Genomic DNA, 27,701 nt, shown 5'->3' with positions numbered 1-27,701 from the left:
TTTTAAGCGGTTCAAAGTTATAATGAGGTCGATGAATCGCTCTGTATAAAATATCTTGCCCTATAGACAATATAAGATTATTTTATAGCGGGCCATTTTCGCAATAAGTATTTGTTTACATAAAAAATAAACTGAACAGCTTCCGTAAAAAAAGATGCATCGGTCAATCACTAAGGATAGAAGGGAAAGTCAAGACATTTCATAGCTGTAATATCTATAGCTATGACTATGAGGCGACATTTAGAAGAATCATTAACAAGAACCACTTCTTACAACAAACCACTTTCCAAAAAGGTTCCTCATTTCATTTTGAAAATGAAAAATGTCCCTCTTTGATGAGTCTTGCAAAAGACCAATCTCTATCCATGCCTTTTCCAATTTTAGGTTCAGGTATATTGCTAAACAAATGTTCCTTGTGCATGTCTCTCGTGTCCATCTTAAATAAATTTTAATCCATTAATGTCCCACTCCGCAGCGGTCTTCTCCCGAAATGAGGGAGGAGTTAGGCCTTGAGTCCACCAAGTTGGCCAAGTAAGTAATACAAAAATTCCATCAAGGTAGGTACATCTTCAAGTCTTGCTGCTTCCTTGATGCCGTTCTGTCCCAAAAGAAACCAAGTAGTTGGTTGTTTTCATTTTTAGATACAGTGGGACGAAATATAAAGGATTAATGTGTATTCTTCTACTCTATTTTTAGTGGGTAAATCATACTATTTGTGATTATTTCTTGCACATAATGCGGAAACCGCACCTTTTCATGTACGCCTTATTTTACTAACGTTATCTGTTACAAACAGTTAATCATACAGTCTTTACATTAGCGGTAAGAATAAAGCTCTATGTAAACAATGATGACTTACTTTCATAACTTGTTTACTGAATAAAAAAATACTGTTTAAGCCATACTTCTCAGAAATATGTGAGTCGAAAGGAATTGAAATTAAAGAAATTACACGACTAAAACAGCTGAATATATATATTGTTATAATTTAACGATGAAATTGAACAACAAAACTTAGTAACCTGTTAAATACCTACAGTTAGTTACGCCCTTTTTCTATGGAAGTAGGCAGATTCTCAGAGCTCGACTTGCCAGGATGCCTACAAAATCTTTTATATCATTCACATTCATGCAAGACAGCCGGTTACAAGTACTACATTACTCAGGACATCCAATATTGAAATTATAAACACAGGAATGTGAAAATGAAGAAAAGTAACGGGAACATCCTTATTTTTTATAATTTTTTTTTTAAAAGAGCTTTGAGCCAAAATTGACTATTTCAGCACTATAACAGTAACATAAAATATAACATAAGTCTGTTTAACAGTACATACTTAAAATTATGTACAAATAAGGAGGGTTGGGAACATCCTTAGATTATAGAAAATCACGAAAAATTTTTAGACAAAGGCAAGTAAACATAGATTTCTGAGGTACATTTAGCGGTAGTTTAACTATTCAATAGCGTTGAAACTCATATAAAAGAAACGCTATTGAATAATTAAACTACCGCTAAATGTGCCTCAGAAATCGGGGGTTAATCTGTGTTTACTTGCCTCTGTCTAAAAAAGCGTCTTTTTATATGAGTTTCAACGCTATTGAATAGATAAACTACCGCTAAATGTGCTCAGAAACGGGTTAATCAATTCCCTGCGTACGCGTTGAACGCAATCAGCTGGTGTGAGGATCGAAGAGCACAATAACAGACCTACTCTGACAAACGGCATGCAACAGTCAGTGCGAGCGGTCCTGTGTAGTGTTGTGTTATATAACTAGAACATATCGTGGAGCGAGTCAAGGTAACTTTGTTTACATGTTGATATTGACTACTACTGAAGAATTTCTTGAGTTTTTATAACAGTTAATAAGTAAGATGTAAAGATTAGCATTGTTTTTAGGTAAATTTTAAGAATACTTTAAACAAATTTTGGGTTTTATAGCGATGTTTTTAGTTAAACTAATGTTATACGTACTTTTAGTTACTATATTATTTTTCTTTAAGTTGGTTTTGAACTTATTCAAAGCCTTACATCTTTTTCGTTACCGGTAAAGTCCTATGACCAGGGAAGCCCATTCATGGGATCAATTTATTTGAAATTTTAATCAATTTTGAACTTACAACATAGCTCAAATGGAATTCTTTTCCATCATTTTAAATTCTAGAATATTCATAGTCACGGGAATTTTAATTTGCCCGATTTGTTTAGTAAAGGCTTCTCGATAATCAATTCGTTCTTTACGTTACGTTTCCTATCAAACATTTTGGCTGTCATCCTAAATCGACAAAAATGAGACTTAAAAAATATCGGTGATTTAATTCGAATGCTTGAATAAAGGTTTGTCTTTAAAACAAGATGTAATCTTGGGTCAATGTACCGTTAAACCGGTAAGCAATAGTGCATTTCAAAGAGGAATCAAAAATCAAAATCTGTTAGGTTTATTATAATACTGCAATCGGTTCAAATGTGTCTAATTTCAAAGAATGTAGAGATTGTTTTTCATCATTTGAACGTGGTATTAATATGATGTTGATCAAATATTATAATTATGTAATGTTGTATGACTCATTTCAAAATAATAGCAAAGAGTAATTGGCACTATCCGGCTTGTCGTAAATCACTAATGTATTATAAATTTTCCCATACTTGCTTCAGTAGCCATTGAAAATATATACACTCTACATTAAATCACCAGATATCACGGAACGCCACTTCTCCTTCTACACCATCTTCATTGAAAATATATCTACTTAAAAATATGCAATATTTTCTAATTTTACATCCATTTGCTTGATGTCATTAATATTTTATTTATACCACTGAACTCAGGCATGGAAGTTTGAATAAGATTATTAGTTTGTAGATTAGAACTAGTTGTCAGATACGTGTCCTTTTTACAATGCCAACAACTCTCCACTCCTGACAAGTTTCTGGTGGACATAATGAATGTAATTTATTTAATCAAATCTTTATAAAAGTCCCTAAATGCGTCAAAGCTACCCGTTTTAGAGGCTCAAAACTTAGAGAGAGGACTGAAACTTGGCCTAAATGGCATAAGATTTTCGCACTGACACTCATATCCTACAAACATTAGAAATGCTGAAGATTGTGGGGATGGTTGTTTGTAACTTACGAAAGAACGGATTTTCATGAAATTTGATACACAGACAATTTATAACATATATTTACACATTTGATACTTTTTACCTCGTAAAATCCATTTACGCCGACAAAGTCGCGGGCGAAAGATAATGTCAAATGTTATTAATCATTAATAAAAAGCTTTCGAAAGAAATGCAGACTTGGGCATGACCTACTGCAGCCTAATAAGAGAGTGTGCAGTCAAAACGAAAGTACTTTCATATAAAACAGGTTTTAAAATGTATTAATGTCGTATAAAAATATATAGAAAGCATATCCTAATAAGTACGTTCGTATAAATGCAAACTGACCTCAGTGTTTCCGTCCGAAAGGTTTTATGAATAAAAGCCTCGCCGCGCAAATAATGGTGCTTCCTAACTAGTGAAAGAATTTTTTAAGTCAAATACTGACATATAAACAAAAATAATGAGACAAAAAAATCGATATTTTTTTCTTATAATAATAAATTAGACATCATAAAAGTTCGATGATGTTTAATATTCTGTTGAAAAAGAGTACGTCTGTCATCAGGGTCTATAACATACCCCATCTCCTTGTGTCGAAACATTCACTACACCGTAACAAAATATCTCTAGAACATTTCTATTAAAAGCTTATTCAATCATTCTCAAATATTTTTTCTATTCAATAACATCAAACAGCATGACTGGTAAATAGCTAAACAGTATAGAAAGTGTAAGTTGATCATAATCTATACGAAAGGTCAATGCCGTGGCTTCACAACTTTCTTGTATTTACCAGTGCCTTGAACTTACTGCCTATTACTTTGTACCATACATACAGTTATTTTAAGACAGCTTAATACCATATATTATATAAAAAAATATACTTGATAGATTTGATTTTGTAGGAAATTACAGGTCATGTGAGTTAAGAATATTTTTTTGTTGCATGTTCTAATTGAATGGCCTCATCATTATTGGATTTTTCATGATTATTCTGACTTAAATGGATAAGGGTCAATAACCCCTATTTGGGGTTTAAAGGTACAAATGATTGTACAGTTACGTATCTAAAGAGCCATGAATTTAAACTTCATATTGCTAATTTTATTTCTGATTACTATACATTTTATTTGGACTGTTATAGATCATTATTTTCGTAGAGTCGCCGTTAAGTTACAAACGAGAAAAATATTGCTATTTGTAATCCCGTAAACGAATGCGTATCGTGTCTAGAGATTACTACATGTTACTTAGTAATTAACAGCTAATAACAACACAATCTGTAATTAAAGCCTGCTCTCCTAAGAGGCCCATACTGACCGGCAGACCGTGACAGACATAATACCAGTCACTAAGCCAATACATAGTTACTATAAGGAAATAACATTATTACATAACTAAAGTAAGGGCAAATAAACGGTACCTACTGCTAGCAAAAACAGTTTTTTTGCATCAAATATCATAGTTCATTGTCAAGAGCGTGCGAATTATCATGTTATGCAATGTTTTACTCAAACGTATAAGAATGCGATCACGAGTGTTTCCGACTCTCAAATGACATAGCAAAAAAACCTTCTGTTCCACTCATTTTGAATTTTGAAAAACAATTCAACCGTTTAGCCATAAAACACTAACAGAGACTTGTGCTTTAATAAGTATGAACTAGAGAAACTGTTGTTTATTCCGTAAAATATATTTTAAAGTAGGCAATTGAAAAGCGAAATACTAGCATTTTACACACCGAGTACTTATAGCAATCATCAATATAAATACTCTTACAAACTGTCTCGAAAGGAAACATAATCCCATAAAGTTCACAGATATCATACTATTCCGATTTCTGACAAAACAGCCCGTGAGAATTAGTGATATCAAAACATTCCCAGTCTTTTATTACGCCATTTAAAAAAATCTTATGTACGCTAATAACAATTAAGTAATCTGATCATAGAATGATCTAGCACCTGACTCAGTTTAGAACCAAGTTGTATTAAGTTCCTTGTCTTTTTATTCGACCGCAAAAAGTTGAGGTTTTTTATTACAATCATACCGACAAATTATTATATTTAGCACATACGTATTTGAATGTGGTCCTATGCAATACAATTCTAGGAAAACATGCATATATATTTTTGTTCATTTAATAAACCTTATTGCCGGACTATTAACTGTTACCAAAGTTTGCTTGTTTGGCTTCCTAACGACATTTTAAAACCATGGTTATGATTTGTCAACAAAGCCTTTTAAATGATTTCTGCTTAACCCCGTGAACTATGAAGGGTCATATTGTAATTTTTGTTCCAAAGAATACAAAACTATAATGAGTTTTAGTACTTAACTATGAAGTAATGACATTATTTGTTTTGAAATTAAAACTTACCTAATGAGTAGCATTGTTCTTAATTTTTAAAAGAGGTTAGCTTTGTGGTGAAGACCATTAATGAATCTTGTATACACACAAAAGAAGCCCTTTAACTAAATAGTTTTACCTAAATATTTAAGAGGAAAAGGCTAAAAATAAAGTATCTTATATAAATATAAAAGGCAAAGTATGTATCTTTCAACATTCAAAAAATATTTTAGTCTGGTTTCTGTCCAGCTTATGTTCTAAGAAATTAAAAAATCAAAACAACTTTCACTTCAACTGCAGTTGACATTTTTTATTTTATTCTAATTACTAACATACTAATTAGTAACAGTATTTGATATAGATAAGTATGCATTAAGTACAAAAAATCTATAAAATATTTCGCAATAAATTTTAGTACTCGACTCGTACTCGAATGTCTAACAAAAAAGCAATTTATACTTTTAAACTAGTTTACTTTGATAACTAGCTACAGTGAAAAAACAACCTATTTGCATTGATAAGAACCAAACAATTTGGTGGAATGAAATTTCTTTATTTTCCTTGTTTATCATGTCTTTTTTCTCTATTTTCTTTATTTTCTTTGTTTATGTTGTTTTATTTTTATCATGAAAACATTCGGTAAAATTTAAATTTCTACATCGTGATTCTACTGTTCCTCAATCTTGACCTAATAATAGTGTTCTGATTTACTCACAATACTCTTCAATGATACTCCTAACTCGTCCATTGTCATCGCAAAGTACCCTTAGACGCTACGTATGTCAAATTAACTATAAACTGATCTATGTATGTATACACTCATGCTATTGCTGGTTTAATTCGTGTTTGAAGAATTATTATGAAATGATGCACAAGGTCTGATATGTTTCGATAATCATAAGGTTCAACTTTGATAGAGATTACATGTCGCGCTACAAAAATAGTAACAAACATTCCTCTATCTGACGCCACCTGAATCATCTGCAATAGATGGACACAGGCCAATGATGATGATGATGATGACAAAAATAAAAAAATAATATGACGTGTCATTTTCTAAATTGTATATTCAATCATTTTCACGAAATTACTAGATCGATGTGCCAAAAATATTTACACAATCAGTAAAACAAGTAAAATTTTGTATTGGCTTAGTTGTTTACACATTATAACTTGTAGTATGGATAACACGAACTACCCTTATTTACCCATTTTTCACTCATTTCAATATCACGAAGATGTGACAGATGCATACGCATATAGTTTATACCTACATAGGTATAATCTGCAGTGGAAAGCATCTCGTGAATCGCTCTCGCTCATTATCCGTTGTGCGATCTGTCGAACCGTTATGCGGTACCGTAATGCTAGCATACTTACTAAGGACAATGTTGACCCACTGCACGGCTTTATTCAATATTTGTATATGATATTTTGCTACAACTATGTATGATAGCGATAGATTGATGATAAAATGGCGTAAATAGCTCTACCTGTTGATCGTTCTACCACTTTTCAGGATATTATAAGGCTGATTTACAGGAAATTTGAAAAGTTACAGATTCAGTGCTGGGAAAGGTTGTAAGCTATTTTTTTAGCTAGATAAACATATTCATACAAAATTTTATATGCAAGAAATCATATGAGATTTTATAGATACGACACTTATCCGTGGAAAGTAAATTATAATAAAGACAAATCTCTGGACCCGGAGTCACATGCTCTTCTGATTGCAAGCTAATCAGGGCTCGTAGTTTGTAAACCTCTTAATCCACATATAAAACTAAAAAAAATACCTGAAGACGCATAACAAAAACATGCAGAATCGTGCAGTCTAGTTAATAAGTCTTTATGTCCCTTTCAAAAACCACACAAACGACTAACCTTAAACCAGTTCATGCATAAAACGCATACAAACGTCCCTTTTGTACTCATTGCCTATAAGATAAAACCTTCTAAGAAAACAGTACATAATGCATGTGATTTCACTCTTGTTGACATTTCTCTTGGCCTGGATCACTTCGAAGCTTTCTTACTGCAGTGGACACATGTATCTTTGTGCGAAAGTTTTGTCTGACGATGTGAATGTGATGTTTATGAATTTATTATGAACTTTCTTATTCATATTTATAGATATTAAAAAGAGATGAAGTTATTGGGATACTGTGTCATTTTGATGACGTTCGAAATGCAGGGGCTAAGGTGATTGTTACTGCCTTGACAGTATATAATAGAAAAAAACCTGCTAGAATTGAGCGTAGGGGTTTTGGATTCGCTTCTATACATCCAGATAGTTCTTTCAGATCTGTGTGAACTTTGTATAAAATTCTCACGACATTCTTATTTCTTAGTGCAGAAATCATCATTTTAAGGAAATGTAAGAATTAGCGTGAGAATGAAGAATATTGTTTTTATTTCATCATTGTTTCCGCAAGTTCAGATCCGAATCGGTATCGTTATTTGAGATAGTCATACTTACATACTAGTTCTTACGGAAAGTCGTGTGAATTTGAGAAATCTATAGAAGTTCTGGAGCTGGCTTTTACAACCTGGTAACCTGGTGAACTAGTGAATTAATAAATTATACGGAGAATTCTTGACAATCAAACTTAAAACTAACACACATATTATTCGAAATACTTTGCAAATGTGTATACTTATCTAATTATATATGCGTCAATTAACTAACTTCAATATGACACTATGGTAATTTCTAAAAGAATTTGGTCAATGTTACTAAGTAGATATTTAAAACATACTATTTACATACAATCGATGCAATGTATTGCTTCATAGTAACACAGTGACCGAGTGAACTTACCCGTCTATTACTACTGAATGAACTACATGTAGTTAAATATTACATGCAATATAGGTCAGGTTTGAATATATATTAAACTACAGATGTTTTTTGATTTCTGTGGATATCAATCTCTCTATCTGCATTTATTGGGTTGTGGTATACATTGACAGGTCGTTGATTGATACATATTTTTAACTAGCTGACCATGCCATGATTTTTCTCGTTTTTGTAACATTTTTCACTGGTGCTCTGCTCCTATTAGTCGTAGCGTGATGATATATATATATATACCCTTCCTCGCCTATAACCTTCCTCGATAAATGGGTTATCTAACACTGAAAGAACTTTTCCAATCGGACCAGTAGTTACTGAGATTAGCGCGTTCAAACAAACAAACAAACAATCAAACAAACAAACTCTTCAGATTTATAATATTAGTATAGATCTATAAAATAGCTTATGAAAATATTGTTTATAATCTCCAAAGTTTTTAAAAATTGGAGTGAAATCTCTATTAATATAATACCTACTTCAAATAACATTTTCAACTGTCTGTTTAGGTAATTATACACAACAATAAAATAACATAATTTATCTTATTTAAGTAGGTAAAATCCAAGTTTCAAATATTAAATTCGCTTTTGGTAAATCGAAAAATTATCTAGTACTTATACTGTGTTTACCAAAAGAACTTGTTCATACTAATATAATATCTGAGTCAGTTTAGCTTCTATCCACAACCTTGCTCGCGTGTAAACTGACTTTGCAAATATTAAGTTATCTTCCGCAATCCAATAATAATCAGATTCCGTTAACCAGTTCTAGGGGCTAGATTATGTTTTAACCTAATATACATAAAATTATTAAAAAATACAATAAATCTAATAACTGGGCATTAAGAAATTTCTTATTCTCGTGGTATGTTTACGGATCGCTACTGAAAAAGTATCTCACTAAATAATTACGGCAATGTTTTTGACTACCGATTAGAGTCTCCGTTCGATTTCCGAGTCCAGCAAAGTGCTATCGAATTTTTCTAATCAGCTGAATTTAGTAATTCACCCATATTTTCCAGAATAACTTACGAGATGTTATGGTGATATATGATAAAAAGTCTATTTTTTTAACTATCTAGGTCAACCTCTCTATGTATATTCATGCACTTTCAATAATAATAGGTAAGTACTAAACTTTTTTTCGTTCTAATGTTATCACCCTTATCATTTAATTTCCTCAGCTAACTGTTAGATCAATTAAAAATATAAAACCGGTTAAAATCAAGGCCAAGTGACTATATTCAAATTTCTTACATAAAAATTATGTATAGGCCATTTTTAATGTCAAATTAAAATATTGGTTCAATGCAACTATACTGACTGATCATGCTAAACAAATTGCTACCGATATTCTTTAAAGCTTTGGAAGAAGTAAATTAAAAATTAATATGACAAAGTTTATATACAAAGTATATTCCCCCATATTCGAATTCAAATTAAAATTATCCTTTATTACGTAAACTTCGTACATAGTGCATGATTGACATGATCATCATTTTATCAGTCATCGTTTAATGATTTAGGTAACATTTAAGGGGTTTGAAGAAATAGATTCTATAGATCCCACTTCGTAAAGTCTCTACTCATAATAGTTTTATTAAATACTAGCTGACCCGTGCGGCTCCGCTCGCGTGAATTTCGTACTGTTGCTTATTCGTTTGAGCACGCGAATTGCGAAGCACTCAATACACAGACCTACACATGTCATCGAATGGTTATTTACAAAAGGGACCCGAAGGGCACACAATGTGACACAGGCTCAGGCAGGCCTGATTTCCTGTGGTTACCTTCTTTTCCGCTCTCGTCTGTATCCGTACCAGTTTACAGTGTAAAATATAATCCCTTTTTATAGACTAACCATTGCTTACCCGTCTGGATTCAGAATATTATTGTAGGTACAGACAGACCTACATATCTGCGCCGGAGCTCTTCACACGCGTAATAATGTATACTTGCGATGATACGTCCGAAACCGCGTAACCCGTAATTATTTTTTATATATCATCCGTTGTTTATTTTTTAAAACTTTACCACATAGTCTGTCTCATAGCTATCCAATTTATTTCCTTAATGCAACCAATTAATTTGGTTATGTGTTACGAACTACAACGTCATCTGTTAGTTACGGCGAACAACGACAACAAACGAAATTACTCGGTTTGCCATCTAGGATATCCCGACCGCACCGGACCCACGTAAACCAACATTTTTGTGTTATATATCATACAACATTTATAGCCTAGCCTGTTTCAAAGGTATTTTTTTTACAATAAAGCAATCAAAATAAATTAATTAGGAAAAACATGCTGTGTTGCTGATTATAACGCCATCTATTGGTTGGTGCTAACAACAGGTATCGATACGGCCGGCGCCACGTTAACTGAATGTGAATGTTGTGAAATGGATTGCAACGCCATCTATGGTCTCTATAGGGAAACGCATGTTTAAACGAATTCTACGTTTTTTTTTTCAATTTTCAAAAAATATTTGAAATTTTATGCGATAAAAAGTATCCTATAAGTTGCTCCACTACTTGTTCTATGCATATACCTAATTTCAGTGCATTCTATTCGGTAGTTTTTACGTGGCAGCGTAACATACAGACGGAGGACAGACAGACAGACAGAAAAGAAAATTATAAATTGAAGATTCGGTATCAGTATCCGTTACTAAACATCCCCCATTAGTTTTTTTTTTAATATATTCAATGTACAGAATTGACCTCTTTACAGATTTATTATAAGTATAGATTCTTGACAGCTTAATAAATAAAGATCTGCAATTTCAATAACTGTAAGCACCACCAAAGAAAATAATACTGGCCACGCAATATAACTGCAATGTCATCACCATGAAATCATTTATTGTCAACTGAAGAGCTCAGGGCTCGAGCGAGAAATCATCCATTGTAAAAGTGAGTGATATTTCCACGCGTGACTGTACCGTACTTGACATGTTTTCTCTTTCAATCGGTAAAGGCTCTGTCTTAGTGATAAGCTACCGATACTATATTATACATTATGAATGTGATTATTTATACGTTTTATGTACTTACAAGTCGATGCGACTGAATTGTTATGATAAAAAATTTACAGTATGATAAAAAAAATCTATAAATGTAAGCTACCTTATTGAAATTCAATGCAGGCACAACCCCAGGCATAAGCTTGTAAATAGTAAATTAATGTGCTAGTAAAACATATTTTGTGAACATTGCAAAATAGTTGACATACTGCTGAACTGACTTTTTTGCATTAAATCGTACAATAAGTATTCATTCAATAATATCTAAGATGATGAATAAAACTTCGCAAAGGCAACAAAAGAATATTGTACTTAATATAGTACAGGTTTATTTGGTCCATAAAATATCTACTAGCCGCTCATAATAATATATCTTGCTGGGTCCACGCCTTAAGCCGCAATACAAAGTACAGTCTGTTACATTTCTTGTCAAGGAAACCATTAGCATGTGAAGCTAATAGGCGTGAAATTGTACCACTGGTTGATGACCCGTCTGCATTCGTTTGCTTTGAACTGATACATTTTCTTTTCTCTTTATGTCTTTGTCTGCTACTATTGTATGGACTGTGGTTTTAGTTTTATTGCTATCCTTTTGAAGCTGGTCTTTCTTTTGTTTAATTATTGTGGAGCTTTGAATTTCTTTAGAGGTTGCAATGAAAGATAGTGCTTTGTTAAAGTGTCTCTTTTCATAGAGATTTATCTGTAGTTGTTAAGGCTTAAATAATGTCTGACCTTTTATAATCCCTTTTAAGCACGGTGATGCTCATTTCAATCATCCTAAGTGTAAATTAAGACATTAAAAAAAAATAATTACAATATTACATTGGTCCAGTTATTCTTTATTTATACTACAACAAAACTTTTTGCATAGAGCAAACGACTAATTCATCTAATGCTATAGTTTTTAAGTATAAAATTAGCTCTAATTCAAATCATAAAAACAAAAAGCGTAACTTATTCAAAGCACTTAAACAATAAGCAAAAATCGTGTATGTTTTTGCAACAAAAAGCTATTTTTTTCATCCTAATTACAATATCTAAAATATAGAAACAAAAACATAACAAAGGCCAGTAATAAATTTGTGAATCATAAGCACAAGTAATTTTATTAGGAGTGTCGGTGATGTAAGCAGACTAAGCAGTGTTTTACTTGAAATATTGAAGGTCGGCATCGATGTGTATAAACAAATGCCTATATAAGATGTCTATAACACAGACAAACAATTATCACGTATCACTTATTTATATAATGTTCCTAAATACTGCTATTTTTTACTGGTAAAATGGACTGTGATTGATTCTCAAGAAATACTTGTTTTTGTATCTATTTTACACCATCTTAATTTCTTTCAAATGTTTCGTAATTTCTTTAAGTAATTATTTAATTTATTTGTAAGCAACAAGAACTTAACAATGCATTTTAAATTCTCCTTGCAAAAAATCATACATTTGAATTAATTAGTTAATGTTGTTTGTTGGTTTATGCCTTAATTTCTATTAAAACTTTTATGGGACTAAACATTTGGTTTAAATTACATAAACATTATAAAGTAAAGCTAGTTATTCTATTAATAGCATTATAAACATAAGAAGGTTAAAACCCGTCAAACACCATCGTCACCAAGGTGACCAGCCTCATACCATGCAACTTCAATGATATTTACACTCTAAATCCATGTATATTGAATCAAAATTCTTTCAATCATTTACTTTAAAATTATCTATTTAAAATATAAATACTCTAATTTATTTATGTTTTCAAATTAAAGCTTGACAAAATATAGCTACAAAGTAACTTGATTTTATTTTTAGTCAAACTTTTAATTTTGGTAGGAATCGATATAATGAACCTATCGAATTAAAATACTGTAACTTAATTCGTGTTCCTCATTGTTTGCAATTATACATGCGTCCTAATATGAAAGTGTCAAAGAATATCATTGTTTATCAAATTTGGAGCTAACACGCATTTAATTATGTTGCAGGTCATTATAACCTATAGTTTGTTGATCACTAGTAACCACAGTGTGTACTAGTAACCACCTACAAAATAAGACGTCCTCTACATTTTCTATACTACTATTGCATTTTATATGATCAAAACATTAAATGTTTTGATCATATAAAATGCAATAGTAGTATATTAGTATAATATAAAAATACTCTTTCGGAATGCACATTCCATCGATACTACTACCTATTTAGAAAATGTATCAGTTTCATAACTCTCGCGATACATGTTTAATATTTAAAACTAAAATTAACGCGAACACGACAGAATGCATAACGTTTCGGCGCAGGTTACACTCGCCGCGGTCGAGGGCTGACTTTGTATAAATAAATATTATTTTGGCATTCGGTTTTGCACTTTAGTTTACTAATATTATATTTTTCTTATTCCAGATGTCAGTACTAAGAGCGATAGCTGTATTCCTGTGCGGATTCCTGTCTCTAAGGTTATGCAGAGCGCAGATAATCATGCCAGGATCCTGCCTCGATATCAAGGCTATGGACAATTTTGATGCTAGTCGAGTAAGTACTTTTATCATTACCATATCTGTATTCACTTACTTAGTTTAAACTCTTTGATAGATGTTTGTTACTGAGTCACATCAGAACTATGGAAAGTGTCTATCTATCTTTATGTATCCGACAGAAAAATAGACAACGCGTTCAAAAATTACTTTCGAGACCCTTACTTTCGAGTTCGAGAGAAGTCGAGAGGTTCGAGTCCCGACATTAAATTCACGTATATATTTTCAACAATAATGATTGCGCGTGTTGATCTAAGCTTAAATAAAGTGCTACAACTTAAACAAAGTCCAACTCTGGTCTATAACTGTGTATCTGATCAAAAAAGACACAAAAACTTAGATTGCAGATAGGTCATGGTCATTTGCTAGCTAATTTGCTTCTCAAAATTACTTGACACGATATCAAAAAACTAATTGCCTATATTTTTTCTCAACATCAAATCATATTGAAAATGTTAAGGTTTTGTAGCAGGGTCAAATGTCTTACATAACTAGTTTATGAATATTTTATTCTGATATAATATTCTATGAATCGTTAACTCATACATTTTTGTTGTAGACTGTAATTGAATTTTAAATATTCATGTTTGAAATGTTAATAAAATTTTATTATAGTCTATGTTCATGAGGCTCAAAGATTATACTAGGCAGACAGCCCGCATCAATTACATAATGTATACCATTGTTTTAAAGGATAAAGCCTAAATTTTAGGTATGTATTTCTCTATCTATATCGTTAACTAGAAAGAGCTTAGCATAGAAGCAAGAGGCAACTACTTTCGTGTGTGACTTTTTACGTCTTGGATTTTTAATATCCGTGCCGTTCAATCAAAATAATAATAATTACCCAGGTGATTATAGGTATATACGTGCCTGATCCAGATCTCAAAAAATCAAGATGTCGATTGCAATTCATAGAACAGGAACTTTTCATGTTAAATACTTCATTAAGATGGTGACCTAATTTAAGTGTTTAAATGTTTCAGTACCTAGGCAGATGGTATGAGGCTGAGAAGTACTTCTTCGTGTTTGAGTTCGGAGGCAAATGCATTACAGCAGACTACACCGCCAAGGAGAAGGGAGTGATCGGCGTTGTTAATAAACAGACTAGTATTCTGTAAGTAGCAGAACATTTTTATATTTAAAGCTAGTACAGGAGTAACCCATTAAGTCCAAAATTCTTTTTGAGGCGAAATCTGACCATTGAATAAAATAATAATAGTTTATACTAGCCGGTCAGTATTTTTTTCAAGGCGAATTGATTCTGACCTGCGTTGCTGCTAGCTGCTACATATTTTTATAAAAGCGTTATATGTATGAGATATCTTCAGCAAGAAAAGTAGAATATTTTTTTGAAAACTCTATTACTTACATTAACATGATGTGTCGAATGGGCTCACTTTTTCTTATTTATGATCGGCGTTCTTTAAAAAATCATCATGAATAATACAACGCTATCAAATCATTCATATTTACTCAAAAAAACCATAATCAGATATTCATCCCCATACCTCCTAAAAAGTAAATATTTCTAACCCGAATTTATATAATAACCATTATACTTTCAGCTCTGGCGTCCAGTCAGAGATCCGAGGTCAGGCGGTACAGACGAACAAAGACTCTAACGAAGCCAAGTTAGCAGTCTCCTTCCCCTCACTGCCGTACAACGTGGAGGCTCCATACTGGGTCATCGATACTGACTACGACACTTACTCTGTCGTCTGGAGCTGCTATGAATTTGGACCATTGCATACAAGTGAGTTAGGATTTTGAAACAACTATTTCTACTACATCTCAATCTGAAACTGCTGGACTGGGTCTGTACGTGTTTGAAGTTTTGTCTCCCAATCCAGCCGCTTGAGGGCTAGCTGATACATTTTACTTATAGCTTTGTTGTTTGTGACTTTGAAGGCAACTACAAAAGATTTGGATCGGCAGTCATGTACTTCGTGTTCTGTAGGCTCTTTAAGTCGATATCCTGCAGTATGATACTTTGTAAAAGTATATTAATAAAGTTCATGAATTTACACACATCGCCACAAGAGTAAATGTTATACAGCGCCTTAACAAAGCACAAAGCTGTACAAGCAGTCCTGGTCTCTGGTCTAAATCTTTTCCTCAAACTTTTAGTCAATTTCAATTATTACCTCAAATTTTCAGGAAACGCATGGATCCTAACGAGAGAGCGTAATCCTCCCGTAGAAGTAATGGAGAAGGCGTATTCAGTCCTGGATAAGAACCATATAAGCCGAGCTTACCTCATCAGAACGAACCAGAGAGAGTGCCCCAAGAGTGACAACTGAGGACATTGACCTTGACGTAGGACTTAAGATACTGGCATAGACCATGCTGTGATATAAAGTGAATAGGCAGACTTAGAATGTCGTTACATTTCTATAAAACGACACTGTCATAGAACATCAACGCATGTTGATACTACGAAATCGTTTGTGTAAATATAATTTACACGACTATGTTTATGATAATTTTCAAGTAACGGTAGCTGCTGTTACTTCTAAATTATCACTAAGTTATCGGATCTTATGCTTAAATTACCCCCGGTTTCTGAGGTACATTTAGCGGTAGTTTATCTATTTAATAGCGTTAAAACTCATATTAAAAAACGCTATTGAATAGATAAACTACCGCTAAATGTACTCAGAAACTGGGGGTTAATGTTCATATGTAAACACGCAATGTGCATAAATCCTCTCAACTTTTCACATAAAATTAATAATTGTGAAAGAACTTTCAGCATTAAGTTACATATTTATATTCCATTCTTTTCTGTAAAAGTGTAATGCCGTATTAGCCGTCATGCATTTATTATTTGTAGTCTTAAAACTTTAGTGTCCATTATCATGACCTTATTGTATTGTACAGTCAGCTCCATAAGTCCCTTTACAACTTCATATTTTCAAAGCCTCTTTATTACCAAATTTTAATAAATACATGAACAAAATCGGTTACAATTAGTTGGCATTAATCATTTCAATCAACGTCATATGTTTTCTCGATGGATGAATATGCAATGCTACAAATAAAGGGTTTCGAAACATTGAATAATATATGTTCAGCGACTTTTGGAGCTGACTGTACTTTTGACGAAAGCAAGCTTATGAAAATGGATACCGGCTTGTTCATAGTTTAGTTCCTGTTATACAAGTGTTAATATATTTTGAGAAATACTTACTTTTTACTTAAGCACCTTTAAGTACATGTCTATAAATATACATAGATTGGTATTATATCAATATAATGTAAAAAAAGATATTAAATTTTTTGAATGCTGTATTGATTTGTCTAAATTGAGAAGTAAAAATGTCACTCGAATTTAAGTTGTGCTTAACTTTTTTGCTCTACAATGTTTTCGATTTAAATACTTTTAAAGTACAATTTAGAAGCCTTATACATGCATGTGAGGAAAAAATATGAAATACCTGCGGTAGCGAGGCATTACCTACATATTTTTTCCTCACAAAGACACCAAACTACGGAGGGTATTACATATTTATTTAATAGTATTACTCAGAAACCGTCACAACGATACGCTGTCTACTCTCTTCTATCGCATCATGAAGTAAGTTTTCAACTTATACCTTCAAGCACTACTAAAGTTGAGTGACGTTTGAAAATATTGTAACTTGTATCAAAGTAGTATAGGTTTATTGTTATTTTGTTAGTTTAGTACCGTAAGGTTAGTAATAAAACGATGTATAATTCACAACAATGTATATTATCCATTATCTACAACTTAAATAAATTAAAGCCTTTACAAAAGTTGCTTACTTTAACTACTATCATAAAAATAGTGCGATTAAAATTACTGCGAACTTCTAACTTAACTTTGTAACCTTAAGTTAAACTTTATACATTTAAAATGGCGTATTCTTGGGCGTAGTCGAAGCCTTCGAAACAAAAAATGTAATATAGAAAATCTCATACGAACTTTTCATGCTACGCTCAAGAGTAGCTGTGACGAAAAGTCGAAAATTATATGATTCAGGGTTTTTGAACACTAGATTTCCTTCCCTAAGTTGGTGTACTGTCATCGGAGTGCCAACTTTTCCTATGTTCCCCTATAGCTTCATCATAGGTGGGTGGAGGAGGTATGTTGTCACTCTTGGTCTTTGTCGGAGGTTTCGCCGGGACAGCCAGTCGGTCTTCTTCGGCCTCTTCCGGGATGGAATCACGACGCCTCGGGTCGTATTCGGAAAGAGCTGGTTGCGAGATGTTTGTGCGTTGTACAAGTCCTGCTAGGCCGAGTTTTGGAGCACTATGGGCTTGCTGTAAAGATATCATTCTATTAGTTATATAGACTTCAAAAAGGAAGAGATGGGTACTATGTTTGAATTATTGTGTATGTATGTTTATTATTGTTTATCGATTTTCTTTATAATTTAACAGACTGGACATGAATTGTCCCAGAAGGTAAATTAATATGTCAGTTACCAACTTGATTGCTGTGAGCCAGGAATGTGTCCGATCTTCAAGCGAAAACCGGAACAAAAGAGATTGTTCCTGTTATCGTTAGCAACAAAGTCACGCGATATAAAGTAATTTCTATTTATCTCACTAGAAAAGCTTCCTATCAAATATTGCCATTATTTTTTACCTAAGCCGCAACGTTGTAACATAATCAGGGTAATAAATTAGCAATACCACGTCACAATGGAAGATACAGAGAACAAATAAAAGCATAAAACGTAAGATCACAGCAAGGTTTCATTATATTTGAACAAGAATCAACTAATTAAATAATCTCAACTTATTTATAGCCTTCACAATTTATTTACGCAACAAAAAGTTCTATAACATTATCAATAGCTAAGACTTTAAATCCTAAGGATTCAAAATGTATCAATGTTTTTGCTTTTTCGTTTTCTAGATTTACTTTACGATTAATTTTATCTTCAAGTTCAGTGATCTGTTCGTGTAATTGGTTTTTCATTCTTATATACAATTAATTTCAAGTTTATTATGGCACACGACAATCTATAGTTCTACAACTTAGCAGTAGCCTTGGCGTGTACGATCTATCTAAATTAAAGTTAGTAGCTTTGGATATTTTATTTTAAAAATAAAATAGTTGTATCAAGCAGTCCCCCATCAGCTGCATAAGCTTGCGAGTCACTAATTTGCTAAATTCTGAATCTTTATTCCTGCGCCAGCCAAGAAACTTGCGTGCAAATCACTTTACTAAGTTGTTAGACAATAAAAAAATTAATTGAAATTTCCGAAGCAATCAAGTGAAATGAAAGTCAAATACTAGTCTAAGATTATGTCTGTCTAGATAATTGGCTGTGCTATTATTAGCTACAAATAGCGTGATACGTAAATCCAGAGCGGTTATTAATAAGACAGGAAACAAGATAGTCATCTCACGTGGAAGATGTAAATCTAATTAAAGCGTATCTTTTCATCAAATACCTGTATAAATCTTTTAGGCCCGGTTTTTCTATCGCTAGATAACTTTATTTAATTAACAACATTCGTTTTACTTTCTTTCATTATAGGGATATTTTAATATCAAGTGAGCGCTGTCAGTTGTAGTTGAGCAGAGATATTACCTACCTGATCCTACAGGATTACTTTACTCTCAAAACATTTCTCTTAAGAACTGTCTTGGTTTGGTAACAAAAAAGTTTTAAAGATATCAAAGCAGCTTTATTTGTTGATCAAAGTTTTAGAAAGAAAAGTCTTCAATCAAAAATGAAGCCTCACCTTATAATGATTACTAGGCCGGCTAATAGACAGTACTGGATTGGAAATATGCCCTTTGCCCGTATGATGGTGACTGATCTCCAGAGCTGAACGAAGCAGGTCCACTTTGGAAGCAGACCCTTCATAGTTGCTGCCACGACGCTGACTGTTGCTGCCGCTGCGACTGCGGCAGTGCTCGTTTATGTCGCCTTGGGAGAACTGGAAAGTGGATTGGTAGAGTCAAGTTGAAATCTGTTTAGAAAATCTATTTCTATGAAAGTATGGACAGAAGGTGGCTATAACACAAAGAAGAGTTCTGTATAACGGTTAAATTTGTAATTAACTGAAGTATTGGTTCTACTTAACCTTTACTGATTGCAGTCTAGAATTCAGTTAGTAGAAACCTATCCATTGGGATGTATCGCTTTTGCAGGTAAGAAAGCAACGAAAAGATTTTCTATGTGGGTACTCCTAGCTTGCCTACTCGAGATCCGGACTCACGTCAATTTAACAATCAATTTATACGTACCCTTGAACGAGAGCCTCTAGGTAACGAATGCAATGAGCCAAGTGGGTTGAACCTCGTGATCATGTGAAGACGCTCCAAAGATATCATGGTTTCAGCATCCTTCCGCAACGGTTCTCCGTTCAGCTTATCGCCTTCTCCACTTTCTAGAAGGATTATGAGTTTCTAAGATTCTTTGTTTTACATATGAATTCAGTAAAAAGAAAATTATTAAAAATCTGATCTACACGTAGTTTGAATAAAGTATTTGTGAGTTTGTGACCATCATGCAAAAATTATTATTTACAATCTCACGAAGCCTTTTGGCGGAGCAATGCAGGAGTTCCCTTTGATATCAGGAATATGAACAGCTTTATAACTTAGAAATCGTCTTTATGTATTTCCTTACCAGTGTCCGGTTCACAAGCATCCTGCATCCCCGTCATATTGATGTTCTTCAACCAGAAGTAATGCAGTAGACCGTACAGGACTCCTCCAAGGAACGCGATTAGGCCCATGTAGCGGAACGCCTCTCTTGTTCCCAGGGAGGCTATGAGGAGACCACCGCCGAAGCTGCCACTACCCCGACCTAGGAATTAAAGACTTTTGTAAGTAGTTTCTTCTATAAAAGTGTTTTTTATGGTTACTCAATCAGTTAATGCTCTGATTATTCTCTTTTCAACAAATGCTGCTCCAAGATTGACTCACATCATGATTTTGTGTTTTTTGTTCCAAATTACTTTTCAGGGCATGAAAAAGAAAGAATCCGTTTACCTCCATGTTTTTTGATGACGGATTTCTTTAGCAGGTGTGACAAACAATTTCGGCAAATATGTGATTTAATTAGCCAGGTCATGGTACTCTTGCTACGTTTCACTTTTGTTCTTTGTTTTCTTAGAAAATATTGAAAAAGACAGTTTTCTCAGACTAACATAAACAAAACACAGTCTGAAGCTTAGAATGTTTTCACATGACGTCAATGTTATCTCAATTCGAATAGTAGCGTACAAAGTAATGCCGTGGCTTAGATTTTTCAATATTTGCCTAAAGATATTAATATCAGTGTATTCGTATTTGTCTTTTCCTTCAAACAGCCTCCTGTTTTATTACTCATTACTTAGAATTGTCGTTTTTATAGCAAATAAATGGTTCATGATACAGGTGTTGTTTCAGTTTGCTTATAGTATCTACTAACAACTAAACACTTTAAAAAAATGTAGTTGGATTATATCCGACAATCTATTCAATGCGTACAACGCTTTTTCTAAAAGCTTTGTCTTGTACCGAAGGCACAAAGTATTCACACCTATAATTGTGTCCATGAAATTACCCCCAAGTGACCTTCCGTAAATAAAGCCCTCAATTTCGAAATAACCCAAATCATTCTATGAACCATTTAAAATAACGTACCAAGACTGAAATGCGCCATGCCCAACACTCCGATCAAAGTGGCAAGTAAACTCTTTGGAGCCAACATAGCGCAGTACGTAGCTGCTGCTACCCACATTAAATGCACTGATAACGACTCCATAGCTTCAAACGGAAAGCACCACCAGGAGTTCCTGTGAATAATCAAAAAGTCATTTTTACCCAAGGTCGTGTCATCAATGATAAATCAAGTAATCAAAATGCAGTCGCAGTTAACACTCCTACATAGGTATTTTAAGCCACAAACGAAGATGTTCTTTCTTAACAAATATTCCTCTGTCTGACGCCACCCGAATCATCTGCAGTAGATGGACACAAGTCAATAATGATGATCATCAGTAAGTTACAGAGAAATAAGGCTAGGATGAAGACTTTGTTAAAAAATACGATATGCAAAAGATGATCTACTGTCGGCAGTCGGCACATATTAAAGGTATTACGTGGTTAAATTCAGAAAATACTGTTTTATATTAACTGTTTCGATTGAATCCGGTTGCTGTATGTTAATATTCACCCAGAAAACATTTTTTAAATAGCGCCAAAACATAATAAATAATATCAGTATTTATAATCATTTTAAAAACAATCATAGTACATCTTTTGTAGTCTCTACTATCAATGTCATCTAGAAATATGATCTGCATCGCTATCCAGTTCAATCTGGCATAAATAGGAAATCACGCATCTGATAAATACAACACAAGCTCACCTAGTTTGTAATACTAACTTTGTTTACTGCACACAATATAAGCACACTATTATTTAACGAGACTATAAACTTGAATTATACAAAAACTTGTTGAAATAAGAGTTTGTTGTACCTTTTTACGACTCACAACGAGAGTATCGTTGATAATTACCGTTTTAAACAGAACTAAACACGAATTAGGTTCTAAGACTTGAATTTTTGATCCTGAATTCTTTTAGAAGTCACGCCTGTTGTATAAAAGCAAAGTAAAATATTTATTCTATTCTGTTTTTTTTACAATTTATCGCGGCTATAAAAATAATAAATTTAACCCATTAATGTCCCACTGCTGGGCAAGGGTCTCCTCCCGTAATGAGGGAGGGGTTAGGCCTTGAGTCCGCCACGCTGGCCAAGTGCGGGTTGGGGACTTTGCATGCCCTCAATAAATGTATTAAACAAATTTTTAGGCATGCAAGGTTTCCTCACGATGTTTTCCTTCACCGCTGGAGCATGTGATAATTATTTCTAATACACACATAACTTCGAAAAGTCATTGGTGTGTTGCCTCGGATTCGAACCTGCGACCACTTGCGTGGGAGGTGCCAACTTAAACCACTCGGCTATCAAAAATAGATCGGGCAAAAAAAACACTGTTGAAATTTCAACTGTTTTACTATCACGACTCCTAAAATACAGCCTGGTGACAGGCTGCGTAATTAGTGTGATACATTTACCCTTTAGGTACGAAATCCCAAAAAGGATATGTATAAAATTGTTTTGATAAGAAAGTTTAAATGTCTGTCCAATTTCGACAGCGTCAGTCAGTTCTTTTAAAGCTTCTCGTAAAAATGTCTACGTCAAGTCTCTTTCGGAAAATACGAAACAGGAATAATCCAGTAAGTGGTTCATTGTAGAACATGTATGTTCTATCAGGTAACTGTTTGATAGTCTCGTCCCACGCGCCATCGTTGTGCTCATAAACTTGACAGTGCCTCGTAAATACATTCATCTTGGAAATGGTGATTTAATGCGTAAGGACACCGCTGAGATCCGGTCCACTGAATCCATTTGAACCGTTTTTTAGGATTATGTTTAGGTTTAAGTATAGAGTTGTGAACATAAACAGGTAATCTTTCTTTGTTATGTTGCTAGAGTTTATCTACTGAATCGCTTCCGCTTTTTTTCACTTTAAGCAAAGGTAATGGTTGTTAGTCATTCGATTATATTATTATATGGGACACTAGCCGACCCGCGCAACTTCGCTTGCGTCACATAAGAGAGAATGGGTCAAAATTTTCCCCGTTTTTGTAACATTTCCTTCTGCTGCTCTGCTCCTATTGGTCGTAGCGTGATGTATATATAGCCTATAACCTTCCTCGATAAATGGGCTATCTAACACTGAAATAATTTTTCGAATCGGACCCGTTGTTCCTGAGATTAGCGCGTTCAAACAAACAAACAAACAAACTCTTCAGCTTTATAATATTAGTATAGATAATTGTAATCAAGATGTAATACAAGTGATGTATGCATGGGAATGCAAGAAAACATTATAATTATATACAACTGGTATTAAGAATGCCAATAAGCAAGTTTGATTAGATTCATTTGTTTGTGAAGGATGAACTGATTCGTGAGAAAGATTACGATAGCAAACATATTTTGATCGTAGTGTCTCAACGTCAGTTTATCCTTCGGTCAATCAGAATGAGCTGTAAACTGTTCACTACTCGTAAGGATTGTATCTAAATATGTCACTGCCAGGGCTGAACTTATCAGATGCTCTATATTAGCACAATTGTGCGTAGACAATAAGTGAGTGCTCCATGCTTTATCTTAACACATCGTACTACCATTGTTATGTCATTTAACGTCAGTTATGAACAACATGCGAGCAAACTGGACGAACGAACCGAATCCAGTGTACACTTTATTTACCAAACAACTATTTTCATATTTGCTACCAATGTTTTCATTGCAGACTATCTAAATAATAAGGACGTTATCACACTGCAGCTTTAACGGACAATAAAACATAAATTAAACACACACAAACAGAGTCACGTGGTGGGATTACGGACACGTTAGTAAATGCGGAAGACGAGGACGAGAGATACTCACTCGATAAACGAGTAGCCGACGAGCCTCGCTGCGTGGGAGAAGAACGCGACGATGATGACATTCACGTGGCCGATGCGAGCGGTGATGGCGTCCGCGCCGTAGAGGAACGGGATACTGCTCAGAGTGCCCACGGTCACGGTTATTCCTGGACACACGATGCACTCGATATAGAACATACTACAAACCACATAATGACCACTACACAGATTGTTTGCGCTGATAAACTCGACTGCGACTTTGAAACGCCCCCACTTGTTAACATTGATTTCAAAATAAGGATTACACCTTATTGAAATAACAACTTACCTAACAAGAAATTGGGTGCTCCTAATTCCCTCAAATAAATAAACAGATAAGATTCGATAAATCCCCAAAAGTTTCCTAACGCGAACAGGAAAAAGATGAATATGATTATGTGTGGCATTTTGATAATGTTGACCAGGTCGCGTAGGAGGTTGTCGGCCGGTAGCTTAGCTCCGAGGGGCATGACGGCGACGGTAACGGCCGATATCAGAAGCAACACGTCATATGTATAGAACGCAGCCGAATAGTCGGTGTAACCTGTAATCAACAAACCGATGTAAACATTTAGTAACACTATTGGCATTAATGATAACTACGTGTATTACGAGATGCCGTACGTACCAACTTGTTTACTCCTCATATCTATAAGCATGCCCGTGATAGGGGAAAATATGGCCATTCCGATACTAGAAAAAAGCCTTTCTCTACCAAAATCGCCGCCGTACTTTTGAATCATGGTTAGGGCTATAGGATCCATGATAGTGACGCCGGCTGACAGCATGATGGTCCCCATAAATCTCAAGAAAAAGTAAATATAGAAGGTCTTATCGTCGCTCTCCTTGTAGTCCGGTGGGCAGGTATCAGGGCCGCCTCTCCTGTAATATTCCGATGATAATTTACCTTTAGATAGCCACCGTTTGTGCAAACTTAAGATAAATATTAAGTAGTTGGCTTATAAATAATATTATAATCAAACAGGGGTATTAAATCACCTGTTGCTACATTACCTGAAGGCACATTTTTGTACCATGCAATCTGCAGATAGTATTTCGAGGCGTTGCTGGGACAACTTGGTCATGTTGTGCAACATCACAAGGCCACCGCACCGTAGATCCTCTTTATCTAACGCTGTTATGTTTACACCTTGAGCTATTAAGTGTTTTTCTTCAAATCTTGATCTAAAATCTGTTATTTGGTCGTCCTCATCCTAAAACACACGCAAGTATTTAATACTTTCAAATGTGTTTATTCTTATCTCTTCGTAAATCAACCGCATTATGCTTTGTTCTTTATTTACTTACTCTTTCCATTTCGATACCGAGTTGTTCCTTAGGTTCTTCCAAATCATCGTGCACTTCAATAAGAAAGTAAGCTGCGTCGGTGAATTCTTCGTCATCAGTTATATTTAACACACCGCTGCAAAAAGGAACTGGCTAACAAACGCATAATTTCCTTCTTAACAAAAAGAAACAGATATCCCTTTTTTGAAAGAAGGAAACGAGTTGTTAAGAGATCTGGGACACGAGGAAGTTGGTCATAATCAATTTTAGACATTACATTAATATCATATTATAAAAATATAATTTTTGCCATGATAAAGACGCTTCAAGAACCAATTTCCTTTGAGAAATTCTTCAATAATAAACTTCAGGGAGAACAAAGTTTCAAATTAGTAAGCAAACCCCGTAATGTTTGCTTGAAACTCGAACACATTGTTATCGTCGTTATTTAATGTAGTAATAGCGTAATTTACATGATTACTGCTGCGCATTAAACGTAATGAATATCAAAGTTATATGAATATATTAAGTTAACAAATTATTTGACGGGGTAATGTACGTAAAAGTTCTAACAATGCAACTTGGCATTTGAATTATACTGAAATATCGCTCTATCTGTTATGTATGCATCTAGAGTAGAACAAAGAACGACAATATACCTAGCATTAGACAGATTCGGCGGTTGAATCTTATGACTAATGTGAAAGTCCAGATCGTCTTTGTCATCGGAAGGATCGCTTGAAGGACTCTCGGTGGCTGGTCTGTACAACTGACAGTAATCTACGCAACGATCAAGAACAAAATCTACTGTTTCGTCCTCACCGGGACATTCTCTGCTCGGGCACGGACTCCACCAAATCTAAAAAGAAATCACACAGTAAAAGATCGCATACATCCTTTATTCTACAGTAGTTATCACGCGTAGATCAGTTGATAAAGTGGCCTTCCCTTACGAATTCTTGTTTTAATGCGTTTGAATTAAAATTATAGGTTCGCAACGGATGGCCCATTATAGCATTCAAGGGTAAAGTCCAACATGCATAAATTTAGCTTAATTCCCTTAACTAATTCAGAGATACAGGCTCACAAGACACTACTAGTTAATTCGCCCTGAGGCCGGATGACGACGATTTGCTTAAATTCTTAGGTGTATACCGTGCTAGTACGAAACAAGGTCCAATGTCTTTAGGGGTCGATTTCGAAACAATGTCAGTATTTATACCTCAACAGTGTTCCTAATGGGGTGGCGCATGACGTAAGCCGATGGCATCATCCCCGGCGTCTCCTGGTGAGGTATTAGAAGCAGCGAGTGGTGAAAAGCGGCATTCAGGATCAGAGCGGTGATCACGACCGGCTTGTACTCGCCGAAACGGTCCACCAGAAATCCTACAACCATTGAAATTCTGAAATTTCTGCAAAAAGAGTTTTTTGTCTCAAATATTCAAACTTACCGGTTATCGGTGGACTTAAGAAGGTCGTAAACGGCAGAGCTAAATACACAAAAGATATTTCGGGCACAGTAAGTCCTATGCTCTGCATGTGTATCGTCAAATACGGCAAGAGGGATGCAGTGGCTCCATACATTACAAAAAGAGTCACTTTTAACATAATCAGGTTCGGGTTGATCCCCATCCAGGCCATCAGCCTCTTGGCGCACCCCGTGTCTTCCTCACTGTCTCCTTCCATGGTTGAATCGTCTTCACTATTTTTCTTCACGTCAGCAGTCTTTGCCATATCCAAATCACTCACATTCACATTTTCATAACGAAAGGATGTTTGTTCGTGGGCTCTATCTTATCGACTGCCGCTCGATTCGGTAGCAAAGGCTGTCGGAGCAGTGGTGTGACGATTATTTACATAAGGGTTCTTCACCGAGTTGTAGTTTTATTGAGAATGTGCGTACGTGTGCTCGGAGCCAACGGGAGAGCCAGGGAGGGTCCCGTGCTCCCGAGCGACTGCGACGCGGCCAGTTCGCGGCGGACGTCGCTCGGTACACCAATTTACAAATAATAGCAAATTACCTTCGTTTAAGAAGTGTCACGGCGATTGGTGGGGATGCTGGCTAAATCGGCTGGC

General features: G+C 34.5%; 2 protein-coding genes across 2 annotated transcripts; one reads left to right on the top strand and one right to left on the bottom strand.

Annotated features, from left to right (window-relative positions):
- The first annotated feature begins 1,691 nt into the window (after positions 1 to 1,691).
- Positions 1,692 to 17,593, top strand: LOC142987910 (apolipoprotein D-like). The gene is made up of 5 exons (XM_076112971.1): positions 1,692 to 1,802; positions 13,746 to 13,874; positions 14,863 to 14,993; positions 15,445 to 15,632; positions 16,037 to 17,593. Exons 2-5 carry the CDS (start codon positions 13,746 to 13,748, stop codon positions 16,177 to 16,179), a joined length of 591 nt encoding a protein of 196 aa, XP_075969086.1. The 5' UTR covers positions 1,692 to 1,802; the 3' UTR covers positions 16,180 to 17,593.
- On the bottom strand, positions 17,594 to 27,701 carry LOC142987902 (uncharacterized). Its single transcript, XM_076136860.1, has 13 exons — positions 27,077 to 27,701; positions 26,848 to 27,011; positions 26,285 to 26,484; positions 25,647 to 25,761; positions 25,353 to 25,552; positions 24,967 to 25,220; positions 24,628 to 24,882; positions 24,322 to 24,466; positions 21,495 to 21,646; positions 20,494 to 20,673; positions 20,109 to 20,251; positions 19,601 to 19,798; positions 17,594 to 18,163 (listed from the first exon to the last, which is right to left on the bottom strand). Exons 1-13 carry the CDS (start codon positions 27,357 to 27,359, stop codon positions 17,909 to 17,911), a joined length of 2,544 nt encoding a protein of 847 aa, XP_075992975.1. The 5' UTR covers positions 27,360 to 27,701; the 3' UTR covers positions 17,594 to 17,908.

This window comes from Anticarsia gemmatalis, chromosome 1 (genome assembly GCF_050436995.1).
Source record: "Anticarsia gemmatalis isolate Benzon Research Colony breed Stoneville strain chromosome 1, ilAntGemm2 primary, whole genome shotgun sequence".
Lineage (NCBI taxonomy): Eukaryota > Metazoa > Arthropoda > Insecta > Lepidoptera > Erebidae > Anticarsia > Anticarsia gemmatalis.
The sequence above is the reverse complement of the archived record's forward strand: the minus strand, read 5'-3'. Positions and strand labels throughout refer to the sequence as shown.

Bases quoted from the DNA above. Each gene is read 5' to 3' on its own strand.
- LOC142987902 (XM_076136860.1), bottom strand. From the start codon at position 27,359: ATGGCAAAGACTGCTGACGTGAAGAAAAATAGTGAAGACGATTCAACC. The intron at 27,012-27,076 runs GTAAGTTTGAAT...CAATGGTTGTAG, and splicing joins CTTAAGTCCACCGATAACCG to GATTTCTGGTGGACCGTTTC. The intron at 18,164-19,600 runs GTGAGGCTTCAT...ATATCTTTACAG, and splicing joins GGCCTAGTAATCATTATAAG to CAAGCCCATAGTGCTCCAAA.
- LOC142987910 (XM_076112971.1), top strand. From the start codon at position 13,746: ATGTCAGTACTAAGAGCGATAGCTGTATTCCTGTGCGGATTCCTGTCT. The intron at 13,875-14,862 runs GTAAGTACTTTT...TAAATGTTTCAG, and splicing joins ACAATTTTGATGCTAGTCGA to TACCTAGGCAGATGGTATGA. The intron at 15,633-16,036 runs GTGAGTTAGGAT...TCAAATTTTCAG, and splicing joins ATTTGGACCATTGCATACAA to GAAACGCATGGATCCTAACG.